At 50.2% G+C, this 19735-nt stretch overlaps 1 protein-coding gene and 1 non-coding gene across 4 annotated transcripts in view; one reads left to right on the top strand and one right to left on the bottom strand.

Annotated features, from left to right (window-relative positions):
- The window catches only part of LOC101951608 (photoreceptor disc component), a 69846-nt gene that overhangs the window by 19157 nt on the left and 30954 nt on the right, over positions 1-19735 (top strand). The window lies entirely within an intron of this gene.
- The window catches only part of CYGB (cytoglobin), a 50284-nt gene that overhangs the window by 22738 nt on the left and 7811 nt on the right, over positions 1-19735 (bottom strand). For 2 of the 3 annotated variants that reach the window (XM_005297538.5, XM_065563395.1), the window contains exons 2-3: positions 3993-4224; positions 1703-1831 (exon numbers count right to left, since the gene is read on the bottom strand). In XM_005297538.5, the coding sequence (XP_005297595.2) occupies positions 1703-1831; positions 3993-4224 (361 nt within the window). Of the gene's footprint in view, positions 1-1670; positions 1832-3992; positions 4225-19735 lie in introns of all 3 variants that reach the window. The other variant, XM_008163872.4, reaches the window with a different exon arrangement.

The raw sequence follows: 19735 nt of genomic DNA, 5'->3' as shown, positions 1-19735 counted from the left end.
GAACAGCTGTTCAGCAGTGTGCAGGAGGCTCTGGGAGGGAGAGGGAGGAGTGAGGAGGGGATGGGAAGAGGAGGGGCAGGGTTGGGGCAGGAAGAGGTGGGGTGGGGAGGTCTTGGGGGAAGGGGTGGAGTGGGGGCAGGGCCTTGGGCTGAGCAGGGAGCTTGGGGTCCATGAAAATTTTAAAATCAAAATGGGGGTCCTCAGGTTGCTAAAGTTTGAGAACCACTGTGCTAAACTGTGCATCTCTCCCCGAGGGGGATGCTGGAGAGAGTCATTTGTTAATTTATAACATAGGGATTTATCAGGTGCTCATGATACTGACGGGGACGGAATCAGTGTCTTACATGCAGTGATTTTTATCAGGCACTTTATACGGAGGAACCCAGTTTCACTCTGAGGGCAGATGTATGCTCTAAGGAGCAACGCTTTTTTTCCAGTGAGTAGAGACTTTTATCACACTCAGGAATTGACCCTTAATATGTTCAGTTCATCTTTCCACCCCTTTCCTGCTCATTGCATAATTCCTCTTCCTCCAGCCAGAGGGCGCTAAGAGTAGCCGGGGCTTGGGTGCACTAAACCTCCCATTCTTCCAGCAGACACACACACGCTAATTGCGAGCTCCCTGGGTCATGGCCACTGTGAGTAACACCTGCTGGCTGAGTCAATTCAGATGCCTGTCCCGGCTTCCCATGCGTCCTATGACATGACTGAAGGAGTTAAAGGGAGACAGCCTGGTTCCTCAGTGCCTCTCCTTTTCTCTGGAGCCTGCATTTCCCTGGCCAGCAGCAATCCGCGGCCGACTGCCCATTGTCTTGTGGCTGCCACTTCTCTGAGTGCAGGGCCCAGATCCTGTGCTAATCTCCTCCCCTCCCCCTTGTACTCTCTACCCACGAGGCCGTGCTACAAGCCCTGTAAATGGCATCCCATGACATGCTCTGTGGTGCCGGAACTGCTTCTGAAAATGCAGCAGCACACCTTGCAGGTGGGCCGAGCCTCCAGTACTACGGGCAACAGATGGCCATGGAGAAGGGTTTCTGTGCCAGTGAAATATTGCTGTCTCAGGATGGGGTGAGGATGGGCGACTGGTTGGGCTGCTCCTGTACCAGGGATGTATAGTTTAGTGGGAGGTTCTCTGCATCCCACACTAATTCCGGGCTGGATTCTTACCAGCTGGGTTCTTTTTCTTTTAAAAATGCAACAGTTACGTGTTTCCTTTGCAAACCAGACAGGAGAGCAGGACATGACCCTGATAAATCACAAACCCCATGCGTATGGAGCCCATGATGGCTGGGGGCACTGCAGACTGTAGGGGGTTAGGATGGGCTTTTAATTCTTCAGTAAATTCGGGCTGTATGTCTCTGGCTCACCGCAGAATTTGAACCAATGCAGTTCTCAGGGATCAAATCAAAGCCAGGCTCTGGGTTTGGGGAGGTCGATAATTTACTGGCCTCTGGAACAAGACGGGGCCACCAAGCGAAATGATTCCCCATTCCCACCCCCTGCAACTCCCCACCCTCTTTTTTTGCCACAGGGAGATAAAATTTGTACTCTGCTGTTACAGCGCTAACCCTACCAGGCTGCTGAGCTCAGTGAGGCTCTGGAGGGAAGACCATAATGAAGTCTTGTTGCCCGTCCCTCCCCGTCCCTCCCCTGCCCCTGTGTCCGCTCACATGGTGGAGTTTGGATACTGCACCCAGCCCACCTCCTTGTACGCGGCAGTCACGTGGGTGTAGATGAGGCTCTTCACCTTGGTCCAGGCTCTCTGCACCTCTGGGGTGAAGTCGTTGGCATATTCTTCGGCGATGACCTCCAGCATGACGCCAGTGAAGAACTAGGGGAGAGGGAGACAGGAAAGGGTTGTTAGATTCTCCAGGAAACAAGGGGAGAGGGGAGGTGGTCAGGGGCCACTGGGGCAGCCCCTTTCCCAAAGCAACCCTGCTGCTGAGTTCGGGGGGCTTCTGCCATCTTGCTGAGCCGGTCCATAGGGATACTTTACCCTGCTTTGCACTACCCCCAGCCATTGCTCTGAGAGACTGACAGATGCTCATTGGGCTCCAGGAGATGTAAAGCCGTGTTATTAGCCCTGCCGTGCCAAGGGAGAAACTGAACCCCAGGCAGGTTGAGAGCTACGTTGTCTTGAGCCAGCTCATTTTAGGGGCCCCACTTTTTGGGTTCCCAACTAGAGACATACAAGGGCCGATTTTTTCCAAAGAGTTCTGCACGGCAGGTATTGGGCTGGTTGGAAAATCGGGTCACAAGCGTCACAGTGGGAGTTGCTGGGTACTAGGCACTTTGAAATCTGTCCTGTAGTGTCTGCTTTTCAGAGGTGTTAACCGCCCACAGCTCCCACTGCCTTCCTGAGTCAGTGCTACTGAAAATCAGTACTGAGATCCCAGGTATCTCACGCTGCCTGCCCACAGGTGCCCAGAAAGAGGGGCCACATTTGAAAAGTTTGGCCTAAGTGTCTTGCCTGAGGCCACAAGTCATCGAGGGACAGAACCCTGGCGTCCTGCCTCCCACGCCTCTGCTCTAACGGCACAGCTGCTGAGCTCTGGACAGGTGCCCTCTCTAGGTGCTCGGCAACTTCCTTTCCTTTCTACTTCTCCAGGTGTGGCAGAGGAGAACGCTGGCCGGCTGCCCACGGACATAGTGTCCTAGAGGTAGGAGTTGCCTGCCCTGAGTCACCTCATCCTCTTTGCTCTGCAGTGCTGCTTTCTGACACGCTTGGCCATGTGGGGGCAGAGGGGCTTTCCCCTACTTTCCAGGGTCTTTATCCTGTTCCCCCAGTGGAGCGCAAGCTATTGGTAGGGGGAGGAAACCCTTCACCTCCACCAGAAGCTGTGGGAGAAGGAGTTCCCTGCATCTTCCTTGTGGGGGGAAAGGCAGGTTTCCGAGGGCTGGGACAGCTTGGTACCTCACTGCTATGGCCAATAAAACAGATGTAGGTGACCCGGTCCAGAGTTAGGCCCTCGTCTGCTTTCTCTCTCCCACAATCTACCCCTCCTAGTTTCACGATGAAAACGCAATCTCTGATCCACTGATGGGTTCTGATGCCCGTGGCCGGGGGAAGTGGCCCATGGTGGCGAGTCTCCCAGGGCTGTAGGCCACAGCCCATTTCAATTCGACCTCATGGACTCAGAGGTGGGGTTTTTCCCCCTGAGGTTCATCTTTAAAACCATCACCATCATGTGAGAGCAGTACTGTGTCTTGGCGCCATGTGGCACAGAGGTGGTGGTGGCCCCTGGAGGAAGCTGGAAAGGAATTCCCCCCCCCATCATGGCAGGAGCGTGGCCGTTGCCTGCGAGCTGCATTTCAGGGGAGGACGCAGAGGCTGCACTGACATTAACCAGCTGATTGCCCCGTTTGCTAACCCATTGGCCATTTCCATCCCAAGGCAGGTCAACGCCCAGCAAAGGAGAAAACCCTCAAACCAGGATCCCAGCTCTTTTCCCCTCTTCTTTGTCTCATTGGCTTGCAGCCCCATTGCCCCTTCCATTTGACATACTTCCTCGCACAATAACAGCCCTCCCCTGCACTCCCCCCCCCCAGAAGCACCAAAATAGGCCCCTACTGTTGGCAAGCCCCTGCCTTACTATACAGCTTCTGGGGTGCAGCCTGTGAAGTCCTCATCCCTCCCCTCACTCTCTTGCTGCCTGTCGGTGTCACCTGCCCCTTGGCTGCTAAGGGGAGTGAGAGAAAACTCCCAGCTGAGCGAGTAAGGAGAGGAGGTGAGCGGGGAGGGAACTTGCTGACTTGTAGCACCGACTCCAGCAGTGCCAGCAGACCCTATCTGGTACAGCACCCCCTTCAGGATACCCAGGAAACTGACTACTCCTGATGTAAAAATCCATAGGACTGGCCAGTATCCTGGGGGCTAGAATAAACCAGTGTATTCCCATCGTCTCTTGCCAGCACCCATTTATCAGTGTGGGCCTTATCCCCTCCCTCCCTTTCCCTCTAACGTCACAGAGACTTCCGTTCTGGTCCTTTACCTTGAAGTAGACAGGCTCCACTTTGTGCTTGAGGGCATGGGCCTTGCCCACCAGGGCCAAAACAGATGAGACCTTTTCGGAGTCGTTGATGTTCTCCACTACGGTGTTAACAGCGCCCATGACCCGCCGGGCATGCTTGCGCAGCTGTGGGGTCCTCTCCATCTCCAGGGGGTCCTCCATGTGCTTGAATTGACTGAAGTACTGCTTGGCAGACGGGAATTTGACAAAAAACCTGCACAGTGCAGTTGGGAGAGAAGGAGAGGGAAAGAGAGAGAAGCCACGTGAATTTCAGTGAGAGGTGAAGTGGCTTAGGGCAATGGTTCTCAACCGGGGATGCACATACCCCTGCGGTACGCAGAGGTCTTCCGGGGGTACATCAACTCATCTAAATATTTGCCTAGCTTTACAACAGGTACATAAAAAGCACTAGCGAAGATAGTACAAACTCAAATTCCATACAGACCATGACTTGTTTATACTGCTCTATAGACTATACACTGAAATGTAAGTACAATATTTATATTCCAATTGATTTATTTTATAATTACATGGTGAAAGTGAGCAATTTATCAGTAATAGTGGGCTGTGACACTTTTGTATTTTTATGTCTGATTTTTGTAAGCAAGTAGTTTTTAAGTGAGGTGAAACTTGGGTGTACGCAAGACAAATCAGATTCCTGAAAGGGGTACAGTAGTCTGGAAAGATTGAGAGCCCCTGGCCGGGGGCTAGAGCAAAGCCAGTGAGGCAAGAGAGCTTGGATCTATTCCCAGTTGTGCCACATACTCACTGTGTGACCTCATGGCTTGCAGTGGTGTGGGGTTTCGTTAGTCTTGAGCATCTGCCTCTCCCAGTAATTCAGTGGGGGCAGTGGTGCGTGGCCCATCTGCAAACCATGTTCTGGGAGCTTTCCCAACTATAACAGGGGCCTGTCAGTAAATACTCACCTGCCTAGCAGAGTGTCGGAGGTGGGAGGGCTGAATTTGTGATTGTCATTATTATATTGCTGTGGCTAATGGCCCCCTTGTGCTGGGCACCGGCTGCACACAACGCGAAAGATTTTTCCTGCCCCACACAGCTTGCAATCTGATATTTGCAAAGCCCTTCTCCCATCTGTGCAGAGCCCCCGGCAGACAGGTCTCAAAGCGGTAGCCGTGTTAGTCTGTATCAGCAAAAAGAACGAGGAGTACTTGCCCCTGCACGTCCACACAAATTGAATAATTCTGCCCTTGGCCACCCCCGTGATTCCCCTGAGTTTTCACAGGGGGAACCAAGGGCAGCACTTGGCCCAGAGAATCCAGCCGGGGTTCACAATGGGAAGTCAAATCAGTCCTCAGAACGTTCCTGCTGGGGGCGGTGCTGAGCCCTGGGGCATCCAAGGGCTGTTGGGTCTCCAATGTGCTGATCCTAGGTTACTGCACCCTACAGGGATGTCTTCTTCATCCCGTGTTGGAGAGTGGAGTGGTCCCGGGGCCAACCCTCTTTCCCCGACCCCAGGAAAGGGGTACAGGAGACCCTCAAATCTGATGGGATTAAAGCCATGGGACAAATTAATCACAACTGAAATGAAAGGAGTTGTGGTTGAATTGGCCACATGGAGCTAAAACCTCGACTCCCTCTCCATTCCCCAATAGGAAAAGAGCTGGGGAGGGGGAGTCGGTGTGTCTTTGCTGTGCTTATTTAAGAGTCTCACACACTCCTCCAGTTTGCTGGGACTGCCCCAGCCCCTCATAGAAAGGGCAGCTCTGCTCTGTGCTGCTAACAGGTGCCGGTTTGCCTGGGGCAGGACCCCCAGGGCGCAGATCTGAAATGCTGCGAGTGAAAGGGAAGCTTTTGCTGAGCTCTGAGTCCACTTGCCGTGTGCACAGGGCGTCCCGCTCCAAGCTGAGGAGAGGTGAAGGCTCTGTTATGCTAGGCTAGTGAATACTCCACTTGGTAAGAGAGGCAGAAGCATAGGGCGGGAGGAGAGAGAGAGAGAGAGAGAGAGTGTGTGTGTGTGTGTGTGTGTAGGAGCCTACATCTTAAAAATCTCTGCTGAGTTACTTAATCCCTGCATGAGAGGTGCGATTCTGCTGTCACGTGCAGCGGGGCACCTCCGTCAGACTGGAACTCCATTGAGTTCAGTGAAATTGCTCCAGATTTACACCAGGGGGAGCGAGATCAGGATTCAGTCCATCCTCTCCACTCCGAACATCCGAAGGTTTGAGCAGCTGGGCTCTCTCTGCGTCCTTATGTGTGTACATTAGACTGGCTGGGAGCCAGCGTAGGCTGCTCAGGAGCTGGTAGACTCAGCTCCCAGGGCTGTCCCCTGATGTCTTCTTTGTCCACAGTTCCAGAAAAACACCTCCCTCCTGCCATCTGCCTCCTCCCTTCTTCCAGGCTGGTGCAACCCCTCTCCCCCCTCACACGCTCTGCACCGCCCCAGGCCAATGCACACACCATCTCCAGGGCCAGGTGGGGGTCATCTTCTGTGCGCGCCAGCCCATGGGCAATTGCAATACGAGGAGCAGACTCTCGTTTGCCACCTCATTGTCCTCTTCCCCACCCCCCTCCACTGGCTCCCGGAGGATCCGGGGGGCTGCCAAGTCAGCAGCGAATGGAACGTACATCGCTTCTGTTGCTTCCCTCAGGCATCTGGGATTCATCAGCGGGCCCAAAATAGGTTTCGATGTGTGAAGAGTGAGCAGCAGGGGGGAGGAGGGAAGGTGTGGGGGGGAGGCGTCGGTTTGAAAATCAGAGAGGGAGCCACGAACAAGCTCCTCGGATTCTTTTTTAACCTCTGCCGGCAGAAGCTTGAAGTGGCTCCTCCTGCCAGAGGAAATCAGTTTTCCGAACCCCAGGTCTCACCATCCCACCTCTCTTAGCCAATCTCTGTCCGTTCACAGCTGTCCAGGAGAGACTGGGCCTGAGAAAGGGCTTTGGAGTGGAATACGCAGGTGCCAGGGCCTGGGAACTACGCCTTGTGGTCCCCTGCCTCCTTCTGACCGAGCATTAGTGAGATCTCTGAGTCTCATTAGGCCAGGGCAGCTCTGGCTGGGGAGAAGCAGCAGGCTAGGTTATTGTTATATTGGTATATATACGTGGAAGCATCACTATTAATGTTCCCCTTTTCCCCGAGTTCCCAGGATTCAGCCTAGAATGTCTCCCAGCAGAAGGACAGACATTCCCCCTCCATAGCAATAGGATTTCTTTTGTTATCCTTGACCGGTTTCACAGAGGTAGCCGTGTTAGTCCAGATCAGCAAAAACGAGGCATCGTTATGGCACCTTAGAGACTAACTTCACCCCGAGCCCTGGTTTCTAAGCCTGGATACTTGCTGGCTGTATTATTTTGAAGTTCTTTCTCTCCCCCCAATCGCTCTTCCTTCCCCTGACCGCGCTGTCACAGGCGATAAGAAAGGCTACAACACTCAGCATAAAAAATGGAGCCAACAGGAAAGGATCATTCCCAATATCAATATCTAGAGGTCCTTCCCATTGACAGCGCTGGTCTTCTCGGTGCCCATATAAGCAGATCTCTCCTCCTCGTGGGCTGTGGGGCAAGAGGAACTTTGGTCTGTGTGAGTGCTAATGGCACCATCCTCTCTAGGATCCCGAGGGTTAGAGTCTCACCCATTGTGGCAAGCTGTAATATCGGAGGATCTGCCCTTCTCAACACTGCTGTCATGCTGCCCAGCTAACAAGGAGCTCTGGTCCCCTCAGCGGTGACCACCTCTGTACAGGGCTGAATGAGGGGAATTCAGACTCAGAGACGGGGTAGAGGGGAGTAGCAACCAGAAGAATAGGTGACCTGGCATGTTGGATGAAAACCATCTATCCTAAAATGTGTGTCCCACTCAAAGCACATAAGGTCTGATTCTCCTCTCACTCACGCCAATATAAATCAAGATGACCCCCCTGGAAATTGGTGAAGTCACACCAGTGTAACACTGATTAAGTGAGAGGAGAACCAGGCGCATGAAGTCCAATAGAGAGCTTGTAGGGAATCTAGTAGATTAGTAGGGCTGGATTCCTGTCTGGTATAAATCCATTGAATCCAGAGATCAATTTGCCTTGTAGAACTTTTGCCTACTGTGGGGAAGCTGGTGGGACTTAGCTAAGGGCTGGTTTACAGCTCTAGAGAATTCCATATGTTCTGGGTGGGGTGGGAATAAGCCTGTGATAAGAGGCTGGAGGCATTTATGTTTGAGATGAGGCAGGCAGCTCCAACCGGGGGTGCTGCCGCAGAGCACATGCCAGATGTCCTGCATTTGGCTTCTGCTCTTAGGTACTTGGGAAGCATTACTTGCTCTGAATGCAAAAATGGTGTCTGGGAAAGAGGCTAAGGGGGTAGACAGGAACCGCCACTATGTGTATCATGACTAGGAAATCAGAACTTCTCCTCCGGCAAAGTGAAGGATAGAAAAAGATCAACCTAACCCCCACTGTAGATGCAGCTAAGTGGATGGAAGAATTTTTCCGTTGACCTAGCTACTGCGTCTCAGAAAGGTGGATTAACTACATCAATGGGAAAACCCCTTCCGTCAATGTAGGACGCATCTACACTACAGTGCCACAGTTGTGCTAATGTAGCGTAGACATGGCCTACGTGACTCACACAGGAAGTCTGTGACAAGACAAGGAACTGAAGTCAGGTCTCCTGAATTGCAAGTTCGTATCCTCAGCACTGGACCATCCTTGTTTCTGGGTGAATCAAGCTGGGCATTCAAAATTGAATCTTTTGGCCTATATCCAGAAGAAAAACACTAGTGTTAAATTCAAGAAAGGCATATTAAATAAAAGTTCACTTGACTCTCAAGAAATGTTTTTAAAAAGCAGTTCATCTGTAGTTGTTAATTAACTTAGAAGTTTAATTAATCATTTTGATAAAGGACAAACAAAAGCAGAGAGTGGAGGAAGAGAAAAAAATAACACATTCTGATGAATAGGGAATTTTTTTCTGTCTGTTGCATCTTTGTCTGTAGTTCAAACCTCTTAGTATCTGGAATATTGTTTTCTGATTCATCCAAGATCATTACAAATCTAATATTTACTGTTGCATATGCAAAATGACGATTGATACAAAACAGATGCCTGAATACCGATTTCATTAAATTCCTTGTAAGTGATTCGATTCCGCGCCCCCTAATTTGTATTGCATGAGCTACATCTGGACAAAATGGACAGGATGTCCTAAGTGTCATTTTTTTCCTTCTTCCCCTTTAACCATTTTAGGTACACGACCTTTATCAGCAGCAGAACCAAAGGAAATAATTAAAGCACAAGATGGCTGCAGGCATTGGGAATCTGCTCTTTGTTCTCATTTGTTTGGAATCTGAAATATGTTGGAGGAGGAGTGAATTTTCGATATAATATTTGATTGAGTAAAGTATTTAGAAGGCGCTTTCCCTTCCAGTAATTACAATACTCACTAGTTTACCAGTGGGAGAGTTGTTTTCTGAAGTTTCAGTTCTTCTAGGGAAAAGCGTATTTTCTTGAATCCATGAATTTGTTACAGCTCTGAGCTACGGTCTGATATCCCTTCTCACACAGAGTAGAATGTACTCAACAAGTAGCCCTGTTGTAATCAGTGGGGCAACTTGCAGTGGAAGGTAGTGGAGAAAGGATGGTCCAGTAATTGGGGCGATAGCCTGGGACTTTGGCGAGCCCGGTTCAAGTCCCTTGCTTTGTCACAGCCCTTGGGCAGGGGCTGGATTTACTAAGGTATTTAGGAACCTAGTGGGGCTTACAAAAATGCCTATGTAAGTCAACAGGAGTTAGTTGTAAATCCCCACTTGGCTTCCTTAGCAAGGTGCCTAAATGCTTTGTAAATCTGTCTCTCTGTGCCTCAGGTTCCCAACTGTTTACTAGGCACAATGTTGCTGTCCCTCCCAGGGGTGCTGCAAGGATGAATACATGAAAGACTGTGAGGTGGTCAAACACTACGGTGATGGGCGCCTGCCTCCCCTGCTACTCAACAGGAGCAGTTATCAGAGCTTGGCCCTTTAGGACAACCTAGTTGAGGTTGGACAATGTTGTGGTCTTTAGTTCATATCTATCATTGACCTTAAAAAATGACCTACAAATGCCTGACTGTGAATTTGAATGAGTATCTGATTTATCCACATTCGTTTTGACAGCACCGAAGACCCAGCACATGTCATTTTACTGCTCTGAGGTCCCAACGGAGCAAGGCACATACGTGTGGGAGAGGGCTCAGGGCTGGGGAAGAGCGCTGGACTGCAGGGGGGTGAGGGCTCTGACAGGGGATGTGGACTCTGGGGTGGGGCCTGGGATGAGTGGTTTGGTGTGCAGGCTGCCCTGGGGCCACAGCGGGGAGAGAGGACTCCCCCAGCCCTCTCCCCCTGCAGCAGGCTGGGGCAGGCCACCTTCCCCCGCCATGACAGGTCTGTTTGGGGCTAGGGCTGGGGAGAGGCTCCTCTCCCCGGCTGCAGCAGCTCCCAGGCTGGGGGTGAGCATCTCTCCTCACCTCTCCTGGCTGTGGCAGGTTCAGGGCTGGGGGAAAGGCGCCTCTCCCTGCCACAGCCCTGAGCACCTGCATGGCCCTTGATAGGCTGCTGCGTGGCCACACAGCTTAGAGGGAACTTAGGACCCTGCCCCCCACCCTCGCACCCGCCCATCCCCCTCAAGGCCCTGCCCCTGCGCCGCCTTTTCCCTTGAGGCCCTGCTCCCATGTCACCCTTTCCCCCGAAGACCCCGCCCCCTGCTCATTCCTCTCCACTCCTCCCCCATTGCTGGCCCTTATCGCCAGTAAAAAGTGGGAGGACCATGGCCCCTGCCCCTCCTTCCCCATTCCGGGGCCCCTGCTTCAATTTCCCTATTTATAAAATGGGGATAATAGTGATCCCCTCCTCTGTAAAGTGCGTTGAGATTTACAGATGAAAAGAACCCCATAAGCACTGAGCATTAGAAGCCATTTGTTAAAGTTTCCTATGGGCCCCTGGGTGTTTTCTTCCTTGCTGCCCCAAGCAACCACATCAGGCACACCAAAAAATCCGTTATCTACAGCCAGGTATTCATACCACAGAATGTGCTCCAAAGAGAAAATGTGGGATACCCACCTACACACACTTAAAACTGCCGTCACTAAACAAGGACGCTCCACCAGAGAAGTAGATTGCATCATGGAAAGGACCACCCAGATATCCCAGGAGAACCTGCTATAATACAGAGAGAGAAAAAAAGGCCCCTGACCACACACTCTTAGTTGTCACCTACAACCCCACACTGGAACCTATGTGAGGTATCATCAAACAATTACAACCCCTATTTGATGGGGTCCACATCCTGAAAGAAAGCTTTCCTGAACCCCCTCTTCTGGCCTTCTGACAACCCCCCAACCTCACCAGGCTCTCATCAGACCAGGATCCACCAACTCAAAGCAGCACCAGACTCTGCCAGAACAACAGATGCAAAACCTGCAGCCATCTCACTGCTACAATGATCAACACCCCCCACAATACACCTTTCAAGATTCAGGGGTCCTACATATGCCTATCGCAACATGTGACATACCTCATCCAGCGCATCAAATGTCCCAATAACAACTGTGTGGGTGAAACCAGACAATCCCTACACTCAGAAAATTCACACAGAAAAATAATAAAAAACAAAAACACTCTGTCCCCCGTGGGCAAACCCTTTTCCCAAAGGGATCATTCCATGTGACCTTGCAATACTCGTCCTCAAAGGAAGCCTGCACCACACCTTCAAAAGATGAGCAGGGGGCTTAAATTCATAACGTTGCTAGCCACTAAAAATCATGGCGTGAACAGGGATACTGGTTCCATGGCTCATTACAATGATCTGTAACACATGCCCTGCCTGCTAACCCTTAATGGTCCACTTCAGACCTCTTTTGCATAACATTCTAACCCTTATTGCTCACCTCATTTCAAGTGACTTCCGACAACGTGTCACCCTCATTATGCTCAACTATCTGTCCCAACTTCTATTTAGCTCGGACACTGATTTCTTTCCCCACAGCTGAAGAACTCTCTGTATTTGAAAGCTTGTACCTTCCACTGAGGGAAGTTGCTCCAATAAAAGATATTACCTTAGCTTCCTTGTCTCTTTCATGTCCTGGGACCAACACAACTACAACAACACTGCAAACAACTAATTGTCTCACTCTTTATCTGGTGCTCTCCCCTGTTGTCTTATTCTTAGACGGTAATCTGTTTGGGGCAGGACCTTTCTTTTTGTTGCATGTGTGGAAAGTGCCTAGCACAAGGAGGGTGGGATCCCAGGCATTACAATAATTCATTTGTAGTGGGAATACATAATAAAATACAAGATTTCCTTCAGCTGTGCCCTTTGTGAAGATGTGCACAGGCTAGCTTGTTTGGCGGTGCAAATATTTTTAATTGCTCTTCCCTAGACGTCACGCCCAACAAAACCCAGGCTGGATGAGTCGTAACACCACGAGTGGTGACAGCTGTGGGAAAGGGACATGCTACGGGGCTCACAGAGCTGCTCCCAGGACAAAGCGGCTGCAAAAGTTGAAGCTAACAGCTAACTTACTGTTAGTATGCAGCTCACTATGTGGTACCAACACTTCTCCCTCTGCCTTGCCAGTCTCAGGACCTAGGAGCAGCACTGGCGTCAAAGTGGCCCTATCTTGTGGTGTGCTGAGAACCCTCTACTCCCATTGCAGAGGACTCTCATCAGCACTGGGGATCAGGCCCAGCAAGGGGACAATTTTAAAGACCTCCTCTCCCCTCCTGCTCCATTCTGATTGCAGGGGCCAGAAAAGGCCACTCTCAAGGTCCAGGAGCAGCCACAAATATGGAGTCTCCCTTGAATGCAGGTGCAAATGTGTATCTGCACCAGGAGCACTCATATGGCCATCTTGAAAGCACTTTGTGGATCATCCGATCAAGGAGCGGAACCAATACCATGTGACTTTGGAGACGGCACATAGAGTAAATTACGGAACAGTTCCTGTTCAAAGTAATAGTTCGCCGTCCTCAATGCTTCACCTTTATACATGGCAGCAAATTAGTATGGGCTGGTCAGAAGCTGCTGCTGCTGTGAGTCTCAGAGTAAGATGCTTCTTTGGAGACTGACTTCACCCCACTAAACATGCGTGCACAGAGATCTCAGCAAAGGGCCTCATCTTGCGGGCTGCTACCATGAGGCGCTGAGAACCCTTCACCCATACCAGACTTTGCAGAAACGCACCATATGAGAAGAGGGACGCATAACTGAACCCGAGAAAGGACAAATCCTCAGACGGAAGGCGAGGACGTTGTCACAGAAAGTGACCCAAAGTGATAATACTCAAAGTAAGATCCACTGAATGGTCTCAGATGCCAAAGTGGAGCTTGCCGGAGCTCCCAGCAATACTTCACGAAGCAAGCCTGGGACTAGTCTCCCAAGGGAAGAGGTTGGGTATTTAAAAATGGACCAAGAAAAGCCTGATAAAATATCCTGCCCTGGCTGGAGAGGGGAAGGGAGTAGCTGGGATGACCTCATAAGTCTTCCTTGTTTCAAACGTCTCCGATTCTGTGAAAAGCAAAATCCAGTGGGGTGGATTGTCCCTCTCCCTCCCGCTTTGTCTTTTCATGGTCTCTGCCATCCCCCCAAGGGCAGCAAAATAAGGAACACCTAGCAACTGACGAGCCGCTTCCATCCCTTCCTCAGCATTACACCGCACTGTTGACCTTCTGCAGACAGCCGCCTGTCCTTAGTAATGTTGTTGTCTAGATTTCAGCAGCTCTGGCTTTGATTGATCAGAGGCTTTCTAAGAGGCGCGCCTCAAAGAGCAGAGGCCACCGCTGTGCTCTGAAGTAATTACCAGCCTCACAATGTGAAACCTGGTCATGTATAGTCATTTCGCCACCACAGGCAGCACATCCTGCTACACTGCATAATGGGCCTCGGCTTCACTCTGTCTTCATTAAAGCTGTGGGTATTGCCAGAGACCCAAACATCCCCTTGATGCATAAATCTAACTTTCCACTCAGTGCTCTGCAAGCTCTTAATTCTGACAGTATCTATTTTGGTTTTCTTGGAGGCACATGGCTCCTGCAGTGTCTTCTTGCAAAAGCCATTATAGCAATTACTTCAGTTCCGGGCATAAGTGATCTGGTCTCACGCTAAGAAACCCATATTCCTGTTTCCAAAAGTCTCACTGGAGCTATGGTTTCAGCTGGCACAGTTTAATTATTACTTGTACATTTCCAGTTGTTCAGTCCTCTCTCTCTCTCTCTGCGAACAGGGCTTGTCTGTGCTGGTTTTCACAAGCCATCAACACGCACCTCCATGCTGCCAGTGACACGGAGCTACAGCAACACAGCTCTGCAAATCATCCGACCAAAGGATGCCTCTTACTGCCTTTCCTGGGCTTGTCTCTTCCTCTTCTCAGCTCCCAGCCACGCAGCTGGCCTGCAGAGGTGCTCCCTGCCCTGGGAGGGGACAAGCGAGACTGTGCAGGCAGCTTCTAGCCCGGTCTCCCCAGCCCAGCTCCAGTGAGAAGCTCCCCAACCCAGAGGAGCAGGTGTCACCCGCAGAAGGCCTGATCCAAAGCCCATTGGCATCAATGGAAAGACTCCCATTCATGCTAATGGCCTTGGGATCAGGCCCTGAGAGATTTCTGGGAGGAAGAGCAGTGGGTGAGGACCCACCTAAGGTCAGACCTTTGGCACTGATTCCCCACAACTCTCGGACAGCCATAGGTGGGAATTGTGGGTGAAGGGTGATCACGCAGGGGAGTGGGGGCAGTGAGCTCTGGGCCCCAGCTGAGATAGGCAAGGCAAGGATGCCAGGGTTTAGACAGAAAGGGGGGAGACGTTTGAGAAAGGCTAATAATGGGATAACAAATCAGGGGGGAGGGCTCCGGAAGGAAATCAAAATGAATGAAAGTTTCACGAGAAAGCCAGCAAGGGCAGCCATGACATTAACGTAGTTAATACTGTTACAAAGCAGAAAAATCGAGATTATGTTTTATGACAGAGGCCCCCACCAAACTCAGGATTCTGTTGTGCTAGGTGCTGTACAAAACAGCCCCTGCCCCAAGAGCTTACACTCTAAATAGACAGGGTAGAAGTAGTAGTCTTCCTATTGTAAGAGGGATTAAGGGACTTGTCCACAATAGTAAGGGAATCTGTTGCAGAGCCAGTTTTTGACCGCAGATCTCTTCAGGCTTAGTCTAGGGCCTGATCCACAAGGCTCTCCTGTTTCCCTAAAGAAAAGGTAAATGAAAAATAGACAATGGTTTTAAAATATAAAATGAAAGAAAGAATTGACTTGAACAAAAGAAAAATAGAAATAGTGTAGATAAGAGTTAATTATAAAATAAAATTATTATTAATGATTAGCTGCAAAGATTAAATAAAGAAATAACTAGGGTTCTTATCCTACAATTGAAATCCATTGGGGCTGAATGCAGGATAGAGCCCTGCATGGATGTTTGCCATCACTTCATGTAGCTCAGCGGTTTGAGCATTGGCTTGCTAAACTGAGGGTTGTGAGTTCAATCCTTGAAGGGCCATTTAGGGATCTGGGGCAAAAATCTGTCTGGGGACTGGTCCTGCTTTGAACAAGTGGTTAGACTAGATGACCTTCTGAGGTCCTTTCCAACCCTGGTATTCTGTGATTATAATTGCCAGCACTGCCAACTCAGTCTGAGAGACTGGCTCACACTTAATCAGCAAGAAAATATCTGAATATGAAATTTTGCTTGTTTGCTATCTCTTAATTACTGTTTGTCTGCTTGGTCTATTTAAATTGTAAGATTTTGGAGGTAGGGACAGTCTCCTACCATGTGCCCCTCCTAACACAGGGTCAGACCCTGATCCTGAATGGAGCCTTGGGCAGTACAGCAGTATAATATTAAATAATTCATAGAATATCTGGTTGGAAGGGACCTTAGGAGGTCATCTAGTCTAACCCCATGCTCAAAGGGGGCTAATCTGATTTTTACCCCAGTTCCCTAAATGGCCCTCTCAAGGATTAAACTCACAACCCTGGGTTTAGCAGGCCAATGCACAAACTACTGAGCTATCCCTCTCCCCCAATTATCCTAAACAGAAAGTAGTCTCCATGTTTCAGAGTGTAAGCTGTTCATTGCAGTGGTCAGGAAGGAATCTTGCCCTCTGTGACAATTTAGGGAGTTTGTCTGTACAACTTATGAATTCTGGCTGATACTGGGAAGTTGTTCTTATGAAAACTGCTGTATCATGGACTGCCTCTATGTCTGTGTTTATCCGCTCTGGGCTGACGGGGCCTGTAGCATGAACATCCCAGACTAGATACAATGGACAATAGTTAACCGTAGCCACTGTACTCTGACCCGTGAATAGATATGCTAAGAAGGTTTACTGGAGCAGGGAGGAGCCACTCCTCCTGTTTGTCGGTAGGGGGCTGGGGTTTGAAAAGTCAAAATTCTCAGCAGCAGGCCAAAGGAACCAGGTGTTGGTGGTGGGACGTATACACTTGAAGGAAAGCCTCACAGGAAGCTTTGGGGCAGAAGAGGGGAGAAGAGACTGGCAGGCTTTTGTAGTGGGGACCCAGTTTAGCTGCAAGACTGAGCAAAGTCAAAGCAGGCGGAGGAGGTGGGGCAGAGGGCTCCATGGTTGAGAAGCCAGGCACTGCAGCAGAAGGACACTGGCCACCCCCGGAAGACTCTGACCCCCGCCCAAAGAATGCTCTGGGGCGGTGAGAAAAGTGAGGCAGGGACATGTGTGTAGGTTTTATGATTTTTGTTTAGATCTGTGCATTTCACGGAAAGAGCTCTGGTGCCCTAGAATCCTGCACGGAGTCTGTCTGCGGGTTACGTGCGACACCTCTCGTGTGCCCCTTGCAGAGCTAACTGTGGACCCAGGACACCCGCACAGGTGGACTTTTGGGAGACGGTGTGTTTAAGCTACGGGAGGAAGAGTGGGGAGTGGGTGTGGGCCCGGGGCAGTGCCTGGACTCTCTTCAGGCTCTGGAGGTTTAAAGCATGTGGGATGCAGCAGCTGATTCCCCCACACTTGTCTGGTGAGTGCCCAAAGGGGGGCCTTTGACTAGTTCTGTGACAGCCCCTCGCTAGCATCGCATCGCACAGCCGGCTAGGTGCAGTGGGCAGGCAGCTGGCCTTTCTCTGATGCATGCTGGAAGTCTCTGAGCAGCATGGGGAGTGTTGCTGATACAGCCCCTTTGCAGTGCAGCAGACATACATCATGCCTGTCACTCGCGCTGTGTTAATGTTGGTGGCATGCGTGCGAGGCTCCCTGTATAACTCTTCTCGCGCGCGCTGCTAGGCATTTCTAGACCTGAGGCAATTGCTCATGAGGTTGATCTTACATCCTGCTAGTGCCTCTTAATAGTGCACACGCTGTAGTTGCCAGATGATGGTAACGCATGCAGCATGCACCCTTGCTCAGACTTGCATTTCTCAAGAGGCACACAACCGCCTGCCTGGGACTGAGGTTTGCCCTTTGACGGTCGCAATTTTCTCTGAATTCTTGACATCCTCAAACCACATCTGCTGCAATAAATGCTCAATGGGGCCCTCACACTTGGCATCGGGTCCCAGATCATCAGGAACACACAAGTACTAGAGATCCTCCAGGATTTTTCAAACCCTCAAGGATGGGCAACATACCATAGACAGCTCCAGAGCTCAGACGTCCTGTCTGATACCTTGGTGCCCAAGGACCCTGGACAGTTACCCACATTCCAAGGCTGCATATTTAACCCTAAAACATCAGCCAAGGTGGATGATTTGGCCTAGGAAGAGTGTCTTTTTCAGGCAGCCCGTACTTTGAAGGTTGAGAGATGTATGCTGTTTAATCAACATTGCCCATTGTTACCAATTGTATGAAACTCTTAGCTTCTGCCAAATCTACAAGGAATGTCCTTACCTTTCAGTGATTTTAACGAGCATTGTAGCTCAACAGACAGGAGCACTTTGTAGCCCCCAGCAAAGATGTTGCTTGAATTTATAGACACCGAGAGCCACATTCTGCTCTTCGCAGCGACAGCCCAGCACCCCCATTAAACGGAGCAGTTTAACGGAGCAGAGAAGGTGGCCCACGTACCCTGTTCTAAATGAGGGATTCTCGTGGGCTGGTACAGATCCGTTCAGCTAAGGACGAGCCACATGCTGATCAATCGTTATCTTTCACATTTCATTTCTTAACTCTGCTGCTGCTGAATTGTCCTTTTGTGGCAAACTGTGAGTCTGAGAAATAGTCCCTGGGGGGTTCTCACAATTGTTCTGGTTCATCAGAATGTCTCTTAAAGAAGGAGCTTTGCAGTAGGGGAAACTTTCATAGATAGTAGATCAGAGTTAAAAGTAAATCATTATATCAAAGGTCTCAAAAGGGATGGGGAAGGAAGAAGAGAAGCATGCAACTTTAAAATAGCCTGTGTTCTTCCCCAGTGGGCACTTGTTTTGAAATGAAGCTGATTGGTTGACAGTTAAATTATTTGGATGCATAATCTTGGGGTGGCAGCTTAAAACAGAAATATTACATGTGACGGTGAGGGTAGGGGGTCTACCGGATAGGACACTGGGCTGGGAGTCAGGTGACCTGTGCTCTGCTCCCTGCTGGGCCACTGCCCTGTTCTGTGATACTGGACACATGACTACACCTCTCTATGACTTTGTTTCCTCTCCAAACCTTATGTATTGTCTACTTAGCTAGTAAACTCATGAGGCAGGAAATGTCTCTTATTCTGTGTGTGTCCAGCACCTAACACAATGGGGACCAGATCTTAATTGCAGTCCCTGTCTAGGTACTGCTGTAATACAGATAAATAAACCAGATTGATAATAAAAGTGGGGTCACACAACTTAATGGAAAGAGTGTCTCATGGAGGCCTCCCCCCAGTCACCTTCTCACAAACCACTTCTTCTCCCATTGGCCATCATTGAGACCCTCCTCCCTTATCATTCCACCATCATGCAGATCACCTGCCCTCCTATTGGCCATTACCGATACCCAATCCCCTCCCATTGTCCATCACGTTGACCCCCACTCCTGTTTGCCACCGTATAACATCCCCGAGGCAGTCGTACACAAGGAAAAAGGACAGCTAACAACACACTTAAGTATCTTCCAGTGCCGGTCAGCAGAGGAGAAGGAGGCCACTGGTAGCGTGAGGGCAGCAGGTGTTCCACAAGCCACACTGTGCAAAGCGCTGGCCTAGTGAGACTCCCTGCTGCTGACTAACATCCACAGCGATCATTGCTGGGTGAACTGGGGCATTCGAGGTAAAACCGTACCGTGATTGTGTTTTGCTGTTTTCTGGCCTTTCCTGTTTTTAAGGGCCTTTCCCAAAGCTCACACAAAAGATCCACTTCCCGTACATACTTGTTAAACCATTAGAAAACAACAACCATTTAATCTTTCTCATGTTTTCATAAGCCTCCTGACCACGTCCGCTCATTACTAAAGCTGCTTGGTATTTAAACCCCAGACGCCTAATAATGCTAACAAGCCTAACACTCAGTGAGTGCTTTTCATGCTCAATGCCCTTTACAAGATGGGGGGGGAGGGCGGGAAATCCCGATGAACTGGCTCAGACAGAACGCCTGTTGAAAACAATGGGGCCTGATTCTCCATGTGTACTAACCCCTCTTTACGCTGTTCTGGTTTGTGTGGCAGAGCGGGCGTAGGAGAGAGAAGGGTGTAGAAACCATGGGGAGGAAGCTGTTCTGAGGTTGAGAAGTTAAACCCAGAGCTGTGAAAATTTGGGAGACGTCTCCCTGCAAGGTCAGAGACGGGGCGTTGAACTATGGAAAGTTAGTGAAGA

The sequence above is a fragment of the Chrysemys picta genome, chromosome 12 (genome assembly GCF_011386835.1).
Source record: "Chrysemys picta bellii isolate R12L10 chromosome 12, ASM1138683v2, whole genome shotgun sequence".
Classification (NCBI taxonomy): domain Eukaryota; kingdom Metazoa; phylum Chordata; order Testudines; family Emydidae; genus Chrysemys; species Chrysemys picta.
The sequence above is the reverse complement of the archived record's forward strand: the minus strand, read 5'-3'. Positions and strand labels throughout refer to the sequence as shown.